Source organism: Gopherus flavomarginatus, chromosome 2 (assembly GCF_025201925.1).
Source record: "Gopherus flavomarginatus isolate rGopFla2 chromosome 2, rGopFla2.mat.asm, whole genome shotgun sequence".
Classification (NCBI taxonomy): domain Eukaryota; kingdom Metazoa; phylum Chordata; order Testudines; family Testudinidae; genus Gopherus; species Gopherus flavomarginatus.
Genome location: NC_066618.1, coordinates 239,477,298 through 239,500,068, shown reverse-complemented (window position 1 = coordinate 239,500,068; position 22,771 = coordinate 239,477,298). Strand labels below are relative to the sequence as shown.

At 37.3% G+C, this 22,771-nt stretch overlaps 1 protein-coding gene across 4 annotated transcripts in view; it reads right to left on the bottom strand.

Moving 5' to 3' along the window:
• The window catches only part of PREX2 (phosphatidylinositol-3,4,5-trisphosphate dependent Rac exchange factor 2), a 307,132-nt gene that overhangs the window by 109,411 nt on the left and 174,950 nt on the right, over positions 1–22,771 (bottom strand). For all 4 annotated transcript variants that reach the window (XM_050940505.1, XM_050940507.1, XM_050940506.1 and 1 more), the window contains exons 20-28: positions 21,067–21,203; positions 17,519–17,636; positions 16,355–16,539; positions 13,802–13,963; positions 9,492–9,714; positions 8,888–9,095; positions 4,604–4,783; positions 1,324–1,418; positions 172–254 (exon numbers count right to left, since the gene is read on the bottom strand). In XM_050940505.1, coding sequence (XP_050796462.1) covers positions 172–254; positions 1,324–1,418; positions 4,604–4,783; positions 8,888–9,095; positions 9,492–9,714; positions 13,802–13,963; positions 16,355–16,539; positions 17,519–17,636; positions 21,067–21,203 — 1,391 coding nt within the window. The remainder of the gene's footprint in view (positions 1–171; positions 255–1,323; positions 1,419–4,603; positions 4,784–8,887; positions 9,096–9,491; positions 9,715–13,801; positions 13,964–16,354; positions 16,540–17,518; positions 17,637–21,066; positions 21,204–22,771) is intronic.

The following is a 22,771-nucleotide window of genomic DNA, read 5'->3' as shown; positions in this document are numbered from 1 at the left end:
GTAATTCTGGGTTAGTAGCCCCAGGAAAGGATAAAAAGTAATACATATCATTCAAGTAAACAGTGGAAAGCAGAAGCAGCAAGGAAACCCGCACTTGCAGCAGCCAGCTTTTCCCTGATGGTTTGAATATAGACAATACTGCTAAGCAGTCTAAGAAAAAAAATCTCATACCTGACCAAAAAGATGCTCCAAACAGCTATGAAGTTTGTCCTGTTTATCATGAGAAATGTGAACACTTAAGGGAAGTTCATCACCTGTGTGTAAAATATTTTAAATCATAATTAATGTCAGGGCTCAGCATACTTTTCAAAATCATACAGATCTGGGCTACTCTGTTAAGCATGCAAGCTGATGCTTAAGCCTTTAGATCCTTCTGTATTTAGCACTTCACACTAATCTGTGAGATACTTTTGTAGACTATTTTTATAATGTAGCAAAAGTAAACAACAACAACAAAATGGCATCTGTACAATAAATCACATATCACCGTTTGTGAAGTAGGTAACTATTGTGTTATTTATACCTTTTTATAAACTAAGGGCCAGAAACTTTAAGCAAAATGCCCAGACCATATTGTAAAAGTTGGGAACAGAAACTAGGAGTCAGGTGTCCCTGATCTGTGTTCTATCAACTAGACCACAGTTCTCTGAAAGAAAAATGACAAGATCACTGAAATATCAGCTAGCTATTTATACCACCTAGACCACAGTCACTGAATGCACTGACATAACATTTTTATAAGGACCCTGCAAATATTTCACAATCTTAATGCTATTGCTAATGAAATGGTTCTGATAGTTCAGTAGTTTTTCAAGAGGGATAAATATGGCATTAAAACGAAATAGGAAGTATCAAGTGGTAAATAGGTAAGAATTTGCATTTATGATTATTTAAGTTCAACCTTGACATAGAACACAATATTATGGAGAGCATGTCTTTCTTTGTCTCACTCTCCCCAGCATCTGTACACAGTAGTATTTTGTATTCAGAGTCTTGTCTCCTGTCTGAGACAGAACTCCCTGTTAATGTAAAATTCCTCTTCTTTTGAGCAACATAATGCATTGCCCAAGCCAAAGTGGGAAACTGGTTAAAATGAGTCTCTGACATCTTTTACTAATCCACTGTATTTTCAGCTGGATTGGAAAATTGGCTTTGTTATACAGAAAGGCTAAAAGTGCTACATACACTAAGCAGAAGTGAAATGCTACATTCTTGCCACTTACTATGATGAAGACAGACATGCCTATGAATAAAACAAACAAAAACAAAAACTATCTTCAAAAGAACTAATAGAGGAATTTGTAGATTATTTTTTAATCTTACCTGAGTCCATTTCATCACTGTGAAAGTAAGAACTGCACTGGCTACTGCAAATGCTGGTAAATGAGGCAATGGAGTTCCTGTTGCTATTGCAATCACTTGAAAAACAAAACAAAATAGTGCATCCTGATGTACAAGTACTATATTAAAGCACAAAAAGTACAGTGCCTTTCCTTTTTCTTAAACTTTCCTCTCTTCCTGAGGTCTTTTATAATGCTCTACCATTGACTTTAAGTTTATGACATCATACAAAATATGTAGGAACTACTATTTGTCTCTGATAGGACTCAGTGGGCTAGATTCCCAGAACATATGCTTCGGTTGTCCTCACTTCATGTGTGTGAAGAAGTAGTTGCACACTGAAAATATACAGTTCCACATACAAATCAAGTAACTTTTCATGCAAGTGAGTGGCTGTTTTTGGACATGTGGCCTCAAATGTGTTAATTTCTCCACATTTAAATTCTGTACACCTACCTACCCCATAACTCTTATAAATGATAACGCGTGCTGGCTTGAGACTTGCAAACTGGAATTTATAATGAGGTTAGAAAATAATTAAACTATTAAACAAGATTTAAAATAACAATTTTCTCCCTTTAACCATGGTTTATGAGCCCACTCCTCTGAGCTACTGGCAGTGCAATAGAATAAATGCTGGTGGACCTCTGCACCTGCACAAAGCTCCAGTGACTTCTCTGGAACTCTCTGTGACTACAAAAGTCAACTCATGAATCTAGTTGCAGGATCAGGGCTCCTGTGTGTATAGAGTAGGGGACAGGGGTAGTAGTGGGGATTTTACTTCTCCCTGTATCTGATTATATGGAGACTTCTACTATTTTTGGTACTGCAGGGATCACTCTACAGTCATGCGATTATTATTTTTTTTACCCCAAATTTGTGTTTCTGTACAAGGAGTGAGAATGAATTCATCCATATCACACTGAGAGGGAAAAAAAAGCTAAGATTTTTTGTAAACATATTTCCAGATGGATTTGAACCCACAGGCTGTAACAGCAACCAAGTCAGCCATATATCTAACCAGCAGCGGAGTATTTGGTTTAAATGTAAGAGTTTTCAGGTGTTAAAGTAATTATCCAGCAGAGGGAGTCCACAATGTCCCATGAATGTAAGAGAAACTTATCATCTAGGCAGAGGCAGCTCCAGGCTCCAGCAAGTCAAGCGTGTGCTTGGGGCGGCAAGCCACGGGGGGCATTCTGCCGGCGCCGCGAGGGTGGCAGGCAGGCTGCTCTCAGTGGCTTGCCTGCAGAGGGTCTGCTGGTCCCACGGCTTCGGCAGACTTCCCACAGGCACGCCTGCAGGAGGTCCGCCGAAGCCGCAGAACCAGCGTACCGTCCACAGGCAAGCCGCGGAAGGCAGCCTGCCTGCCGTGCTTGGGACAGCAAAATTCCTAGAGCTGCCCCTGCAACTAGATACCTCTCACTCAATGTCCTGCCATTACAGGGGCCTTGGGCAATGATGCATCTCAGTCCCTTATTCTCTGCCAGTGGCACATAATAGCTCAATCTTCTGAGAGTTGTAATACTTTGGTCTAATTCTGGCTGTTGGGGTTGGTTTGGGGGTGGCTGAGGGGTGTTTGGCAGCTTGTGATATAGAAGAGGTCAGACTAGATGATCAGGCAGTCCCTTCCAGTCTTAAACTCTATGATTCTAAACTCTAGTCTTCAAAAGCATTTAGTTTAAAATGGCTGCAGAGTTCCAAATGCATGCCCTACTTCACACCACGCATAACAAAGTTCATAAAATAGGACTCCATTATTATATTTATAAATTGTTTACACACGTTAATACCACAAAGAGGGAAAAGCATTTTTGGATGGTATGAGGGGGATATAATTTAGGGTGCTGTCCACTAAATGACTGAAACCATGTTGGTAACAATATGTTTCTAGCATAGAGTCCCGAAGAGTAATGAGAATTTCTGGCTAGATATTAAGAAATATTTTCTGATGATGAGCTCTAACAGACTTTGGAAAAGTCTCCCAAGGGAGAATGGTGGAAAGCTCATCACTAGGGTCATTTAAAACTGGACTGAACAAATAATAAAAAAGAATAAAACATGGGGAAAAGTCAGATTTAACCACTTCTTAGCCATATATTTCTGCATAAGTAGTGTAGTGTTTAATAGAAATTTGCATGAGAACACAACCAATAAATGAAAATGTCCTACATTTCCCATAATGTCTGCTCTCACACAGAGACAGGGTGTGGTATTTCAATTGCATTTCCAGTGATTTACTGGAATTTGCTGTTTGTTCATTTAACTACATTAGATAATATTTTTAAAAAATCCACTGTCATAACTGATAGTTGCACTAATAATTGGTATTATGTGCATGGGAATCGGAGGGTTTTTTTTTTGTTTGTTTTAGGGGTATTTTTTACACATGTTAGAAAGATTACAGATGGCTGGGATCAGACTAAAGCAGATGATCTAAGAAGCATTTAGTTCCTTCCACATCAGACACCAAACTGCAAGTTCATATCAGCCATGCTGCAGTAATCAAATGTTAGCTCATGAAATTGGTCTTCAAAATAACAAAGAATTCTGCTACTGTTCCACTATTCTAAGAGACTTTTTACTTTTTGACCCCAGTAATCTGTTTAAATTGCAAATTGAAGTTAAACTGAATATACATCAACTGCATTTACATAATCCATTCTTCGTTCTAAGTATCGGAAAATGTCTACAGTTGCTATGAATACTACTTCCTTTTCAAAGTATTATATATTTTAATTCCATAGTAAAGCTTTTATTATTGTTAGTACTAGAGATAGGATGATCCAGCAATGTTTAGCCTGGGATGTTACCAGAGTTAAATGTGGGGGTTCAGATTTTCATTCAGGTCTTTAACTGTGATTGAGATTAGATCTGGAAACTGACTCAAAATACAAACATTTGGGGGTTTGCTTGGGCCTAATTCCACTACAGAACACTGTAGCCAAAACTGTCTGCTTCTATGTTCTGCAGCAGACTGAATAGAACCTGACAAATGGATCTATAGTTCTGGCTATGCTCCTCTGAGGATATTCAGATCCAGAGTTCTAGTAAAGGTCCATCTCTAGTTATTATTACAGAAAAAGACATGTATTACAATAGAAAATAATCCATCTTGATTACTAAAATATAAAATTCTTCCTTTACAAGAAGTAATAATCATTGTATTTTGATATTTTTAAAGCCATTTTGAAAATCTACAATGCTTCACATTATGCTGCTGTATCCGACAGATTGAAATAAAGAAGATTATTAGTAAAACTACCTGTATGAATCCCTGTTGCTGATGGTGTCATGACCAGAATCTTCCTGCTCATCACCTGCTACATTGAAACAGACCCTTTTCCCATTCCTTTCTCCCTTTTCATTGTCACTGTCTGCTGGTATTAAGGGCTCAGGTGTTTTACGTTCTGATTTGGGAGAACAGGTTATTGAAGAGAGAAGGCTGCAATGTGACAAAATTAATTGGGATGAATGCATTTTTTCAAAAGTAAGTTGATGATAATTATCATCATCATCCAACATGCAATACTACATTTCTCTGTTGTTCTTTTCCATCATTTTGTTCCACATGAAAAGGCCACAAAACCTGTTTTTTTAATTCAGATTCATGTCCATTGTAAAATTATGGCCAACTAAAGCAAAAAAAAAAAAAGATACTGCTGTAAAAAACAACAACAAAAGTTTAATGAGTCAAAATCATGCTTCAATCAAAGCAACACAACAGAAATACAAAATAGTAAGTCTTGCAATAAACCAATTCTTCTTGGAGAAAAAAAGTTACCATATTATATCCTTGAAGTCCTTTTGGTGACTAATAATAAACTTAAAGCATATATTTGCATATGCAAAACTAGTAAATTAACTGCAGAAAACATATCTCTGTGCAAAACAGGTAATTACTTACTAAATGCTTATGGTACCCAAATTACTAGCTTTCATGTGTCATTCTGCCCTATTCTAATAAAAGGTTCTGGGAAATTTTATTTTAAAGTCTGTACCGTCATTAACATTCCAAATGACGACACCACCATAACTGGTCAAATAAAGTGATGTGTCACTTGATTTGCCATGACCAATTAAGTAGTGCTGTGCCATCCTGTTTATGAACATCACCTCTCTGAATCATACCTTACTCATTTGATTACAGCAGAGCTCCATTTACCTGATTTAATTGGGACTAGGGCGAGATTGGATAAATCAAAAATTCAGATAATCTGGAGACTGAGAAGGTGCAAGGCTGCAGCACCGTCCAGCAGCCAGAGGAGAAATCGCTCACTTCTGGATCTGTGTGCACTGCTTGTTCAGTTAATACAGAGAGCTGGATAGTGGAGGGTCGGATAAACAAGGTTCTATTGTACTTATCTAGAAGCCTCTATGTAGAGCTCCATTTGAAACTTGATGTGATCAACTGACACCAAAAAGCTGTGGAAATTTTTATACTTGAACATATAGAAATACCACAATGAAGTCATACTACTATATAGTTATTTATCTTCATCCCGTGAAACATATGTTCTAATAGAATTTATGAAAGAAAAAACTAATATACACAATGTTATTTTAATTCCAGTTACTGGAAATCAAAAGTGCAAAGGAAGATTAACATTAGTAACATCTGAACAAAAAATTAGATGCAGCATTATATTTCTGCAACAAGTCCTTTCCAGCTATCTTTTAAATTAGCAGTGGCCGGACTAGGTTCAAAAATAGTTCAGAAGCTTTGAATCTCTAGACTGTGTTTGTTAAGTAACAGCTATCCCATGGTTGGCTTGGTAGTATTGGCAAGTGCCCTGCTTCTAACCCAAGATCAAATATATGTCAGGGGCACAAGTGTAGGTGACATCATATCTTTACATCTAAAGAGCAACTGCAAAACACTTGTATTCGTGAGACTGAAAATATCCTCTTTGGTTTTCAAAAGGCAGCTTACAGAATTCCCCTTCTTTACACTCTCTACCTACACAATAAATCACTGATGCTAAAGGCATTTTATCAATCAAAATTAACGAAGGGCATTTCTCATTAAAAGCACTGTAAACTTTTACATTCAGTTTTGTGAGATTTGCACATTCACTGCTTTGATGAATATAATCTACTTGAAATCAATGCAATTCCAAACTGTTCTGCAAAGTTTTGTTCCACAAACTCAGCACACCCTGATTGCCAGATAGGGGAAGTGATTTTTTCTGACTGAGCATATTTTCCTTCACAGTCAGAATTCTGCTAACACAATGATTTCAGTCATTCTGTGCAACACAACATTTAAAAAACTAACTCAATGTTAAACCATAAAATCTTTGAGCATACATAAATAGTATATAGTCTCAGAAACTAATAGAGATTTAAGTAGTTCTTCAAAGGTTTCAAAATCAATATCTGAGTGTAGATTATCCCTATTATGTTGATTTGCTGTACCACAAGCAGTATAATCTCTCTCTCTCTCTCACACACACACACACACACACACACACACACACACACACACACGCTCTCTCTCTCTCTCTTTCTCTCTCTCTGAAATCTGGCCCTGTTGAAGTTAATGAAAGTTTTGCCATTGACTTTAACAGGCTTCAAAAGAAACCAGATGATCATTTTTTGTACAGCATTCTCAATCCCTAAGATTAATTGCTGTGACACAGACTTTTTCCCTGAACATCTTTTGTTTATAAGTATCTAGTACATTGGAGACCAATTATCATCATCATAAATAGTTAATTCAGCAAATATTGATTTTGATTTTATTTTTACACCATAATAGCAAATCTATTAACAGGAATTCTGTAGTAGTTGTAAACTTGAAGGATCAGTTTGTTTAAATGTATATATGTATATATATACATGGTTATTAAAGAACATATTCGCACATTTTGATTCAAGCAGAGGGATTTAATTATTTTGTATTTCATTTTAGGTGTTTTATTTCTTAACATTCCCTCTTTCACCCTAAGAACTAATGGTCATGACTGTGTTGTAAGCAGTACATGGTACACTGTATTAACAGTTCACACCAGACTATCCTGGCCTCCATCTTTTCCATTCTTCCTGTTTGGAGCTTTCAGGTAGGTCTCTTGGGTATCCTGCTTCCTGTACAGAACTACTTTCTGTCAAAACAATCAAACTCTGGCAGTGCAGTCAAAGTCCACAGGGAATAAAGATGAAAAGTCTGATGCTTATAGGCAGTAAAGTGTAAAACCTTTAAAATAAATCTTTGCACCTTATATAGGTTTTCCTACCAGTTCAATTTACAGACACTCTGTTAATGAAGAAAAATATTAACCCAGACTCTTGTGTACTGTTTACATTTGCAACTGTGAGACCCACAAAATTTATATATTTTTATAGATAGCAAGTTCATGCTTGTCTGAAAGAAAGCTCAGAAATCCCTGAGGCTTTATGCAAACTCTAGGGAGCAGGGGGGAAACCAATGATAGCCTAAGTAACCAGAAACTACTGAAATATTAATTAAGCCTTCAAATACAAAATGTATTGATCATTTTATAACTTTAAAGATGACAATTTTAAGACATTATAATGCTGCTACTTTATTTTTGTGCTCATCCAGCAATGAAAAGATTTTATTTCTGATTTGCTAAATTAATTAGTTAAATTATGTGTAAAGACATGGGGAGTGGAGTTTTATCTCTTACATTTTTTTACAAACCCTAAGCTGTATTTACTTTCATTTAACCACTTCAAACCTGTTATACTATACAGCATATATCTAGTGGGGAGAAAAAACACAGTGTAGCACTTTGGAAACAAGATGTACATCACTGCTTACCTCCAAAGGAGGTATTGATAATATTTCTTCCTGAGCACCGATCGAGGGCCAGGCCTTAGAAAAGTTTACTGTTCTTGGAAGCAGCTGTTCTGTTTTTCTGTTCCTGGGAGATCATTAAATAGTAGCTCTTGCTGACTAAGTGAACCTAATTTATTTGTTAAAAAAAGTTTCTAGTATTTGTATTTTTATCAATTTTGGTTTAAATTTAAAGCCACTCAGTAGTGCCACAAAACTTAAATAAAAATTATTTTTTGTTCCTTTGCACTTGTTTTCTCCCCTAGTGAAGTCTGAAAGATAACATGGATCTCATATTGCCTCTTCCCCCCAAACAGTTACTGTTTCCACATCCAAGAGGAAAGCTATAGTGGTAATTATGTCATGCTCAGAAAGAAAGAAAAAAGAGAGCAAGAGAGAACAAAGTTCAAAATTGCCTGCACTTAAATTCATTGGACCATTGTAGCTCTATTTGAATATGAACAGGGATTGCTTCTGATGATCTTATGCAACAATGTTCAGATGGGTTCAGATTAGACCAGGCAAGTTTATGCATCCATAGTTTGGAATGCCCACATTTGATTTATCAATATATCCCATGCAGGGTGACCAGATGTCCCATTTTTATAGGGACAGTCCCGTTTTTGGGGACTTTTTCTTAAATAGGTGCCTATTATCCCCCACCCCCGTCCCATTTTTTCACATTTGCAATCTGGTCACCATAATCCCATGGGACATTAAAGGCATATACAGATGGTATCATTTACTTACTCATCTATCTGAGAGACACACGTTTCCACCTCTTTCAGTGCAGTTTGCAATTTGCCCAACAATTTCTGATAGACATCTTGTGTTTCTAAGTCTTCTTCTTTTAACAAATATCTCAGACCATGGCCTTCCTGTTGACCTAGGGAATGTCCTGAAGGGGCTGCCATGGTGGTAATGGTATGTTGTATGTAAACCATGGGACTCAGTTTACCTGCATGTGATGCAAATGAGGTCAAGTTCACATCTTCTATCTTTGAACACAAATTACTTTTAAAAGTCAAATCTATAACTGGAAATAATCACTTGATTAAAATATTATTTTTTCATATTTTATCTTACAAATTTAATGTTGGTAAAGAGGAGGGCTATATAATTTTGTATGTTAGTGTGCCATGTAATGTAACACAAAGGAAAGAGTTAGTACAGAATTATGTCAAGATTTTCTTATAAATTTATAAGCAAAACCATACTAACTATATAGTCATTTCTTAGTGGAGTGTCCTTATGTTTAATACTGAGTGTCCAGAACTGGTTAAATCTGAAAACTATAAAGTAGGAGAGTTGGAAGATATTCTTCATTCAAGGTTAGGTGGGCATGCTGGCTTACCTTGCTCACTATTCTTGTTTTCTTTCTCATGTGAAGAATGCTTTCTGCTGTCTAGCTGCACACCAAAGGCACTACCAAGAGAAGTTGAGGTTTTAGGATAAGAGACTTCCATCACATTGATATGGCAGTTAGTTGGACAGAAATCGCTGCTGTGAAGTGGTGAGATCTTTGACTTGGCCTGTTTAAAGGTAGGCCATGCTCTATTTTTTAACACTCGTGAAAACTAGAAGCAAGAAAGAGAAGAAAGTTCTGATTAATAGTTTTCTGTGCATAGGTAGCCAGTTGGAAAACAAAGCTTAAAAATGGTTTAGGCATTCTGCCTAACCTTTCAAATTTTCATCTTTTGGGAGGAGGTGAGGAGTTCTTTCTGATTTTAGGTTTTTATTTTTAAAATAAATTATGGGTAATTTTTGCAAATTAGAAATAGATTTCTAATAAGGATTTAAGCCATTTATTTTCTTTCAAATGTCTCAGTATTAGTCCCATTTGAAGTCCTGTGCTTCTGAGGATGAGCTCCAGAAAGTATGGGGGTCCCTACAAACTACAAACATCGCAAATTTCCAGTATTTTCAAGTGTGCTTTTTCTAAAAACACTCTCAGATATTTGCTTTAGTTTAGTTTCTAATAAATATAAAACCGGAAGCTAAAATTATGAATTTATCTCATTGAGAAGGAAGTTGCTGCAAACAACTATAAACAAACTATAATCTCCATATTTTACAAACTTTGCTACACTTGGGAATTAGAAAATGCCTCAACTTTGAAAACTGAAGTACTGGTTAAATAAGGCATAGACTTCTAAGAAATAAATCTTTGAAAATTAGATTGAAACAGTGCAGGGATGTTTATTGACTCAGAGGCAGTACATCTATTTTACTTCTACAGTGTTCCTCTGAATCAATGAAGATTTCTTTTTATTTCATTCCTGTAACTATTTTTGTCCCCTTTCCCAAGTAGTGTTACTTTGGAGAATTAGATCATAATCATGATGACAAGACCATTATAAAATCTTAGATTAGGTGACCACATGATGTGAAACACAACTGGATTAGGGTTTATGTGAAAACATGTATCCCCCCTTTCAATTCACAGTCTAGAATCAGGGGAGATTTTAATGGGAACATCCATCATCACCTGCAAGGAGCTGGTGTTTTAATCACATCTTATCCCCAGTTAAAATATTGCATAACAGGCACATACCTTATTAAACAACACTGATAATTAGGTTCATGCATCAGAACACTTTTAAAAATTACCTTTCAAAGTGCTTACCCAATTAAATGTCCATGTACATACCACTGATCATCTGGCTTTAAGTATCTTTTAACTGAGTCAAGCTATATCCCCTCCCTCACTGCCCATAAAGTGGTAGCTGTATGCATTGGGATTTAAACATGTGTTTACTTGTGATGCTACTGACTCTGTGTAAGCTTGATAAACATTTCTGTACAACCAGCATTCAACTAATGAATTATACTTAAATATTTGTATCTAGGACAGGATCCTGGATATTACACAAAGTCCAATTATGGAATTGTTTAAAACTGAAGAATGTACCAAGAATTAAGAAGGCACTAAGAATATTTAATGGTAAAAATGTTCCTCCGAGCAGTACATATTTCATATTTGAATCTCCCACACATCCTGTTCCACAGAGACCAAATGCCTGGTTATGATTTAATCAGGTCATAAGTCAAGTCCAAACTTCTTTTCATACATGTATTGAGAAACATCTGGGGCCCATGGCACTGAACTTGAAGTATATTACAAGCAAAATATTCTGAAATAACAGGAACTGTGGAAAGCCACTGGGTTTCTATTTTTAGAGTTCAAACTTTCACAGTGAAACTTACAGTAAAGCTAAGGCATTCTGAGAGACTTTTGTTGCTATGGTTACATTTACCTTGCCAAAAGAAAGGCATATCTTTCCTGGAATATGAACAGTGTTTCTAACAGTCATTGAGAGCTAAACTGTGAACTTGCATCATACTTATTGATTTTGGTGAGGGTGAGTTTGAGGCTTCTGAAAGTGTGGATCACGCTGGCTAGAAGCAGATATTGCAATTAAAGGCTCTGTTAAGTTTTCCAACGTGGCTGTGCCATTGTACTTCAACCTAGACTCAAACTCTTGCTGTTCTTGTCCTGCACTCTTGTTCATAAAGACTATGCATCATACTCAGTTCACAGTAGAAAACAGGAAATGTATATGAGACAGCTATTAGTTACCTAACCTCCACAGAACATTTCTGACTGAGTGGTTAAAATAAGTGATTCTCCCATCTCAAGAAACCTGAGGTTCACTTTAGATAGACATATGAAAGTCTGGATGTTTAGACTTATACTGGCCAAAGTCTCTAGAGCAGGGATCAGCAATCTCTGGCACGTGGCTCACTGGGGTAAGCACCCTGGCGGGCCGGGCCAGTTTGTTTACCTGCTGCATCAGCAGGTTCGGCCTACTGCAGCTCCCACTGGCTGCAGTTCACCGTCCCAGGCCAATGGGGGCGACAGGAAGTGGGGTGGGCCGAGGGATGTGCTGGATGTGCTTACCCTGGCGAGCCACATGCCAGAGGTTGCCGACTCCTGCTCTAGAGGTACGTCTACCCAGCAGCTTGAAGGGTGCTTCCTAGTTTAGGTAGACAGACACTGTGGCTCTGCTCGAGATAATATGCTAAAAATAGCAATGTGACTACAGCAGCATTGGTAGCAGCCTGGGCTAGCCACCCACATACATACTCAGGGAGTTCGGCAGGATTGTATTTGGGCAGATAGCCCAAGTCACCACCTATGTCACTGCAGCCACACTGCTATATTTAATCTGCTAGCTCAAGTTGGACAAGGGCTGTCCACCTTCATTAGGGAGTACCCTCCTAGCTGCTGAGTAGACATACCCTAAGAAAGGGTCATTACCCCCCTAGGAAGCAATTCTCCCCTCCCCTACCCCTGACCCCTGTCCCATCCCTCCTCCAATTTTCACAGAAATATGCAGGGTCTGTTAGAGTTCACATTAAACCTCTCACCTCTATTTTGAATTTTTGCTTGCAAAATCCCAGAACAGACCAGTTTGCAAATCTCACATCCTAGATTCAGATGACAGATGGTGCAAACAGTTCAAAGGAGAGGTATCAGACCTACTTCAGACTGGCCCCACAATTCACAAATAATTGGGGTAGAGGAGAGAGGAAACTAGAGGTCAGGAGAAGAGAAATGCAGGTTCACTTGGGGGAATGGGAAAAGGTTTAATTAGTTTATGCCTAGCTTAGTTAAACTAGTCACACAGAAGTAGTATGAAACTACAGACCAAACTCAAGAAATGTGTTCACTCATTTCCTTACAATATGCAATACACTTTTTGCCATTCTTACAAACTCAACAGTTAGCTAACAGTTGTCTGATAATTTACAGTGCAGTCTGTCAGTAGTAAAGGTGGAAAGGGTTGACTCAAACTACAGTCTGCAAGTGAGGAGTTAACTTATAACAACTTTATATTTTAAATTAACATGCAATATGAAAAGAATTTAATATCATTAATATCACTAATATCACTTCGAGTAAGTTCTGAAAATTCGCTAGATTTATGAATGCTGTGAAACAGAGTGCTTGGTCTTTCATCGGAAATACACAGAATTTCTGGTTATCAAGCAGTTACTATCTATACGTTCAACAAGACGAAGAGAGGATAAGACCTATCCCATGAATGAAAGGCATAATGAAGGGCACATGTATATTTAAAGGACTTCCAGAGGTTTTTTCTCCCTGATGCTAGGAGAACCTGACCACTCCCAGTTACTTGCATTGGGTCGCTCCAGCACAGGCCCTAGTTCCTTACTGGTTACAAGGGGCCCCTGCCCCTTGCAAGTCTTCTTAAGTCTTTCCCTGGGAGCTCACCGCACTCCCTGGTAGGGTGGGGGTGAAGATCTCTCAGATGGGTGTTCCTCTGGTGGCTCCAGGAGTCACTACAGCAGTCTTTTACCTACAGCAGTCCTGCTCCTTCCACTCCAGCTGACTGCAGTTTCCTCCATTTTAAAGGCCTCCTGCCTATCATACATGATACCATACAGGAGGGGTGGAACTAGCCCTGCCCGCACAGCATCTCTGGCACCTTCCTCATCAGTGTGGGGTTTATACACCCCCTCACAATATAATTATGCAATTATTCAGTTTAGGTACTCAGGCATCTGCGTAGGTCAAATTTAACCGCCAGTTTTGTCATTGCAACCAAAATGTTTTATAGATATTCAAATTCATTACTTTTTGTTGGTTCTTCCACAACAAGGAAATAGCAGATTTTCAAGACATTTTCTGATCCATACCTTTTTATAACTAGAGATTCTTCGGTAGATATGCTCAATTTTCTCACTGCAAATTACACTGAATCTACTTTGGAGGTCAGTGGGGATTACTTCATTTAAAGAATTCAAACTGTTGCAGTTTTGCACAAAATGCTCATCACTTTTAGCCAGGGCTTCAAGAATCTGTAGTAATAAAGACAATGGCAGTACATTATGAAGTCAGATGACTAAAATGAACATTACTTATCAGTCCTGATATTTACAAGCAAAAAAATCTGAAAATCAGTTGTCCCTTAACATTTTAGGTATGCTGCATAGCTAGAAAGAATGATGCTTTGGGAGGAAAGGGTTCCCTTTAGTAACTCCTTGTCTTAGTAATAGCAACTCCAACTATACAAGTTATATACAGTGGTTTCATGACCACATGTGGTTATGGACTTGTTCTATCACTATTAACATAACATGTCTTTCTTGAAATACATTTTCTGTATGTGTGTTGTAAACAAGACACGAGAAGTCATTCTTCCGCTCTACTCTGCACTGGTTAGGCCTCAACCGGAGTATTGTGTCCAGATCTGGGCACCGCATTTCAAGAAAGATGTGGAGAAATTGGAGAGGGTCCAGAGAAGAGCAACAAGAATGATTAAAGGTCTTGAGAACATGACCTATGAAGGAAGGCTGAAAGAACTGGGTTTATTTAGTTTGGAAAAGAGAAGATTGAGAGGGGACATGATAGCAGTTTTCAGGTATCTAAAAGGGTGTCATCAGGAGGAGGGAGAAAACTTGTTCACTTTAGCCTCTAATGATAGAACAAGAAGCAATGGGCTTAAACTGCAGAAAGGGAGATTTAGGTTGGACATTAGGAAAAAGTTCCTAACTGTCAGGGTAGTTAAACACTGGAATAAATTGCCTAGGGAGGTTGTGGAATCTCCATCTCTGGAGATATTTAAGAGTAGGTTAGATAAATGTCTATCAGGGATGGTCTAGACAGTATTTGGTCCTGCCATGAGGGCAGGGGACTGGACTCGATGACCTCTCGAGGTCTCTTCCAGTCCTAGAGTCTATGAATCTATGCTCGCAAGCATTTATTTCAATTAAGTGTACATATTATGGGATGCTGACTTATCAGCTACATTTATAATAAAACTAACCTGTTGACAGATTATGTGATACTGACTCAGAAAATCAGTGTACACAAGAACTCAGCTCAGTCATTTTTACTATTTGTTCAGCATAGATGAGATGAGCTGACAATTATCATATTCATTAAGGTACAACTCTTTCACTGTATTCAGTCAGTAAATTAATTACAAGTTTCAGATTCCTCAGATCTAATTAATAATGCAAAACTCTTCTTCAAAATATTTTCCTTCTTCTATTGCTATAATGACATTTATTTGAAAACAGTACCAAGTCTTCAGCAGAACAGCTTTGGATCACATTTTTCATTATATATTTAATAATGGTAAAACTCTGCACTACTATAGTATCTTTCATTTGAGAACCTTGACCTGCTTTACAAACTTTCACTAATCTACAACCAATTCCTGAACTGGCTTGACTCAGTATAAGGTAGTTGTACTAACTGAAGCCAAAAGTCAGTGTTCTGGAAGCTCTAGTTTTCTTACAAATACTCAAAGTATGGCAGTGGAAAAATTAATCCTAAAAATATAAGATTAGTAAAAAAATATTTAAATTAGAAACACTTCTACATACTGTATTATTAGAGCAAGTAATAACACCCCTGTGGTTCAATGATTTAATCAATGAAAAGATAACCTGCAGAAATTGAATTCACTCTACAAAGTTTTGGCTTTTATTTTTATTTATCCTTGCCTGTAACTGTGTAAGTGATGAAACAGGAATTAATAAAAAGCTGTATTCCTACACGAATTGATAATTAATAGTTAGATGTAAAATGCAACTGCTCTAATTAAGACATCTTTCCCATGTTATTAATAAGAAGTCCCACTTTTGCAGCTTTGAAAGTATTCAGATGAAAATTTCCAAAGTAGCCTCAAAATTTTTGTGCAACATTTTCCTAATCTATGTTTTCGCAGATGCATTTTCCTGTGTCTATTCAGAGGGAGATAATATGCAGAAAAAAAAAACCCAGCAAGGCACCTTGCTATTTTTGTGTATGCAGAGAAACTTAAGTTCAGAAAGTTGTAGCTGCAGTTTTGGAGGTCAGGTTACAGACCATTTGAAAATGGAGTCTTGAATATTTTTTATGTGACACTTCATATCCTGACCCTTCAAAAAGTTTTGAGGCTCAATTACAATAAGTTTCTGAACTTCTTTGAAGTTTTTTTGATAGCAAAAAAAAAGGAATTCTTTGGCATTTGTTGAATTTAGACATTCAGTTTATGACCACAACATAACTTATTTTGCTTACTGAGTACACAGTCATGATTCAAAATGTCAGTGGGACAAAGGTGACCTGAAAATATTAGACATGAAATAAAACCAGATGTCCCTCTCAATCAATAACGGATAGATGTGACTTCAGTGGAATTAAGTATAATACAAAATTAATACACATTAAAATGTATTTTTTCTACATAGGTCTCATACCTTTGCAGTCAAGCTGAAAAAGCCCTTTGGTTCAATCATTTTCTCCACCACATGGCATTTTATTCCAGCTGTACTGTCATACTCATATACCACTCCATATTCCAGATGAACATTATCAACAGTGAGACTCACATGATCCTTCCTCCCATCAATTATTGCCATTGTGTTAAACTTGTCAATTACTTCTACAGCAAAGAAAATTAATAGTTAGTTTTGTTTTGGCTGCTTCAGACCTAAATCAAAATAAAAGAACAATCACTGCAGACCATATGGAAGTAGCGATCTTCTGAAAATTTCTATTGAAATGAACATCAAGAAATCCCAAGGTGACTAGGTGACTCAAACTCAGAAAAACTCAGGTCTGGGGTTGACTAAAGTTTGGGTTAGATGAAGTGTGAGAAAGTCTGCTGGAATAGTCCTATGACACAACTCATTGGTTGTAAAGGGAGACATTCTGCTTTTCTTACAAGCTGGACATGTTGCAACAAATAGGAGTGGAAAGTTGGAAAATCCTTGTTTAAAACTGTAAAATATCAGGGTTGGAGGGTCATCCAGTCCAAACCCCTGCTCAAAGCAGGACCAATCCCCAGACAGATTTTTTCCCCAGATCCTTAAGTAGCCCCCTCAAGGGTTGAACTCAGAAGCCTGGGCTCAGCCGGCCAATGCTCAAACCACAGAGCTATCCCTCGCCACACTGAATGCTTGCTCCAGAGACATACATACAACTCTGAGGGCAGCATTTGCCCAGAAAAATTAATTGAAAGTCAGCTATTAACCATTTTCTCAATCATCCTTGTAGACTCATAACTTTTGCCTGAAAAGTATACTGAAGGACATGAGACTCATTATTTGTGATTCGATAGAGCTTTGAATTAATTTTAATTCCCCTTAAATTATTTTATTATTTGTGTGATTTTAATGAAAGTGCCATACTACAAAATTTCTCATGAATCCAAGGAACTATTCAGCTAACTCACTCAGTATTATAGGGTGATGGTATTTTTAACTCTCCTCTGTGTCAGATACGCAATTGCATATAAATTCTTATATAAATTAAAACCTGTAGTCTGCTTTCCGTTTCCCTAGTAAGAAGAAGAAATTTCTATGTTCCTTGCTAACAGAAAGAAATTTTAAAGGATGACATGCAAAAAATAAAGATCACACCTTCCACTTTACAATCGAAGGCATCTCCTCCCTCATCTCCAGGGGGTTTCGAGTTCGCTTTCAGCAGGTCTTCCTGTGCACTCTCTATACTGTTATATACCCACTGTATGGAATCTTGCTATAAAAGAACAAAAACTGCATGTATAATCAAAGAAGTCTCATTTCACTGCTTTCAAACATGAAATAGTTATTTCAATTCCCTACCTCAAGAGGATGTTTATCAGTTACTATCTGCACTTCATTTTGAAAAAAAACCAATAATATTGAAAATGACACAGGAGTGAGATTGATTTTATCTAAAAACAGCTGTAGAGAAACATACTATACGAATAACAGAGATTTCATCAGTTCATTTGTTTTAAACAGTGTATGCATTATGGCTACACTTTGTTTTCTGTGTCAATAAAAATGCCCTTAATGCATATCTAAAACAAGTTGTTTTAATACACTGAAAACCTTATTAGGACAGGAAGCTATAAAAACAACAGAACCAACTTCTATCTCACTAAACCTGCTGCACACCTACTGGAGCTTGCATTGATTGTTGAATACCAGCCATAGGGGCATAACACATTCACTTTGCCTCTAAACCACTCCCACTTTGCATTATGTGCACCTGGAGAACTCCACTGGCGCTGTCTGTAAGAATCCTTATGCCTATACTCAGTATAGAATTGCCTCTATTCCATGCAGATCAGATGTTTTTTCCTCAGACATGTTACACAAAACTTGATTTTACTTGTATCCAGAAGTGGGGGGTGCATAATCAGATACTTTGGGCTCTAATTAATATGTCAATGTATTTAATAATGTATTATGCTAATCAAATATGGTGTAGGCAGAACACCCTTCTCATCCCCATAGTTGACTTGCAATGTACCTATCAATCTCTCATCCTCCAATTACTCTAGCAGAATAAATGACAAAAATAATCCTGTATTTTGTGACTGAACTGAAATCATAGCCTGTAAAGAGGAAAGGGTGAGATGAAATGAAAGTTAAGCAAGGATGCCAAGAGTTAAACTTCAGTATGTCTTCTATACAAACTGTTAAAGCAGGTTGTGCTTGGTTAAGGTAAAATACAGACAGACTTCCCGATTTGGGAAAAGACAGTCTGTGGCACTTGGTATCACCTCCTGAAAGAGTGGCTGCTCTGAAAAGGAGATCTCACATTAGACAGATGGGGAGCAGAAGCCTCAAGTGAAAGGATGAGAGCCCTAGGAGGCACAACAACTCCACAAGTACATGCAGTCAAGAACACAAGAGAGCAAGTAGCCAGAGTTCCATACACATAGTGAGGGGCACTAATTGTGGAAGACAGCATGAGCGGGTCAATGAGAAGTGCCACGCACTAGGACAACTTTGCAAGGACTGTCGCAAGTTGAATCATTTTACCAATGTGTACAAGAGCAGAGGACGGTCCCAGAAACATTCAGTAAGATATGTACAAGAGGGAGATGGCACATCAGACACTGTTGATAACATCATTATTCTCTCCTTGAGTCTGAGCACATATTATGTTCAGGCTGTTGGGACAAGATAGCAACAAGGGACAATGCCAACCTCCATGAACGCAAGAGTGTTAATTGGGAAACACTCTATGCAATTTCAGTTGGATAGCGAGGCCTCCTGCAATATGATCAAACATACCTTTCACAGAGAGCAGACACAATCTAATAACATACAATGTGAGATTAATGCTGTCCATAGGAAAATGTGACCTCATAATCACTAATCCAAAAAATAACAGATGATACCATCAGAAGTTTGTGGATGATGATAAACACCATTGACCCCTCTTGGGGAATACAGCCATACAAGCCACAGGTCGGATCAGGTGTAGCATCAGAATTTTATAACTAGAGTACAAGAAGCAAAAAGATAAATCCTGTGGACAATGGAGACCACTTTAAAAGTATATAGGGATGTTTTTAAAGGCAATGGGTGCCTCAAAGGAAAGCTTCAACAGGACATGGACCCAGCAGTGGAACCTTTGAGTTTACCATGAAGGAAAATTCCAGTGGCACTATGTAATCCAGTACTCAAGGAGCACGAAAGTCTGCAGCGCAGGCATATCATAGCACCAGTAGAGCACAGTACAGCCTGGGTAAGAAGCATGGCAATGATAAAGAAGCCATCAGTGAAATTACATATCTGCATAGACCTAAAGCCACTGAACAAGGCATTGTCCCTTTATCCACTTCCCACAATTGATGACCTCTTGGTAGGACTTTCCAAAGCCAGAATCTTTGTAGTCTCTAATGTGAAGGATGAGTTTTGACATAGAAGGCTGGATAAGAGTCCAATATACTGACAACCTTTGCAACATCATTTTGTCCCTGCAGATGGCTGTGCCAGCCCCAGAGATGTTCCAGAGAAGACTTACCAAGCACTGGAAAGGTTCCGTGAAGTGAAAATAATTGCAGATGATATCCTCATTGTAGGTGAAGGGAGCAATGATACAGAACAGGGGTAGGCAACCTTTTAATGGAATTCACATCCAGTTGCAGTAATCGTTCATCTAATGATAGGCATGCAAGCAGTCAATTTTTAAGTTCCCCTTTTCTGGATGCCCACCCATCTCCACAGCAAATCTACATCTGTGAAACAGTCAGTCCACCTCAGGTATAAAGTACTTTTTATCCCTTTAATTTAGCCAGTTTAGAGCAAAAGAATCCATGCTACTGTATCTGGGAGTAAAAATACTTCTTTGATCAGAATTCAGAGATAACTGCCTCAATTCTGTGCTGAAGCACAAAGAAATCCAAAGAAACGTTTTTATGAAGCAGTATTTGCATGATGCAGTTGAAACAACCCCCTATTTCTGTTGCTTATCTCATATCTGTTCAGTAGGTCTGAAAGGATGATTTCAGATTTAGTTTTAATTGGATTTCAACACTCACTGAAGGACATTGTGAAGTTAATTAACTGGTTCACAGTTTATGAAGAATTTCCAAGAGCGTGGAAAGATTACATTACTGAATCCAGCTGTTTTGTTTTATCATGACAATTACTGTGGACATTCAATTTTCTTTCTAAACTAAAAGCAAGAATAATTTATTTGCTCATATTGAAAAAGGAAACTCAGAATCCTTGAAAATATTTATTTTCTAACACTGCACTGTAATGAAAGTATAGAGACACCTTTACAGACAGGATATATTCACTCTGCTCTGTATGTGCTAAGTGTTAATCAAAGTCAGGAAAAAGATCAACTGTTTGTGTTATGTTCTCATGAGCACACAGCTAGCTGTATAAACTCCACTCCATCCAGATGAGAATATATTTCACGGTGTTTTCTGCATAGAGTTATAATGCCGCTGGAAATAATCCTTTAAAAAGATAACATGCGAAAACTATTTGGTTAAAAGCTTAGTTTTTTGAAGCAGAACTTAAAGAGATCTTGAGTATCAGCAATAAATATTAAGTAATCATCAGTTTTTATATTTTAATTAGCCACCTCCCCTTTATTCCCCCACAACTGGATGTAAAGAACAAAAATAAACAATGGATAGAGCACTGAGGGCATAAGCAGTAAACTTGTCTACCTGCATTGGACGCCTGTATTTCCTGCAGGCTGTGACGTGGGCGATAACACTTGCATGAGTCTCTTTGCTGACATTAATTCCATTCACTTTAATTATGCACTGTCCAGGGTGGAGTCCTGCTGCAGCTGCCACAGTTCCTTTAAAAACAATTGTGAAAGTTGCCAAATTCCATGCTAATAGATCCCCTTTTAAACATACAGTCCAAGTGCTTCAATCTGCATATGTATCTGCTATTATTGATTCTTGCTTGTTGCTAATACAATGAAGTTCTGAAGTCAGTGAGACTCTGCAAAGATTATGGGGTCCATGCTAGGGATCCCCCTTGTGGGGACCATATCATAATCCTGTAGAACAATTTACTGGAAAACTATTCAAAGCGAGCTACTACAAACCTCAGCTATATCAATTTAATTGTTATTGTCTTAGAATAAATTTCATCTGATAAAATAGTGCAGAACAAGTTATCCTCTGTTGGTTTTGTTGTGTCTGATTGCAGAGTTCATGTAATACTTTATAGCTTATAAAAATAATATGATGTAATGCATTATTTCACTAAAAATAACATATTGCCAACAGCCCATACTGATGTATAACCCAACAATAACAAACCAGTGTGCACATGAAATTAAGGAAATGTTATTTCAGTAAGGAAACAGATTTTAATTTTAAGCTTCTAGTGAGTTATTACTAAATTACTGTAAAATAATTTTTTTTTAAAAAACCACCTTAATATTCTTCCTTTCATAGTCAAATTCTATTGTGAAACAAATTCTGAAAAATTGCTAGACACTACCAACTAACACTCATGGTCGGTTTGTTGCTAAATTTCCCCTGGCACCTAGCTGAAAATGCTGGGGAAGATTTGACTTTTGTAGTAAACGGTAAAAAAAATCTGTAATTTGAAAATAACTATAACTATTCATTGTCCTAAGCCTTTGCTCCTTGATTATTGCAAATGTCTCTATTGATAAATAAAAATCAGAAGCTTTCTGACAACTCTCCCTATAATTCAAAGCAAGTATTAAAGCAGACCAGGAGTTTCTTGTCAAACAGTTTGTGAAAAACCCAAGTCCAAGGGCATTTCTATGTATTCAATTCTATTTTAATCTCTTTACCATTTCATCTGTAATGGAAAATGCCTAGCTTCCAGCTTTAAAAAAAGACAACAGTCAATAGTTATTGGAATAGGAAATTTTATTAACTTTAATCATTGTAAATAAAAATGAAGAATACTCTCTGAATAAAATAAAATATACAGTCAGTAATCTGCTTCTATAATAGAATGATAACCTTGAAAAAGTCCTGTGTACAGCAAAGGTAGTGTCAGTGTAAAATATCTTGCCAGCATGCCTCAAATCTATTCTAGAGGGACTGGCTCTTGGAGTTTTAAGTTAGTTTGGTCTCCAGGCATATTCCATTCTTTTATCCTCTGTTGAGATTGCCAACAAAAGATGCCAATGAAGAATAAACATGTTGCCCCCAGACTGATACAAAATATTTGGGGCCCTCCTGCACAGTTGAGGAGCTGGCAAATAGAAAAATCATATACTGACTTGTAAACTGTCTGAATTTGATAAGGAATGCATTGAAAAAATAAATTCGGAATCCCATACTATGATTTTTAACAATCACTTTTTACAGACTATAGCTGCACTTTAAATTAAGTTACTAGAGTAAAATGTCTTGAAATCACACCAAAATCAGC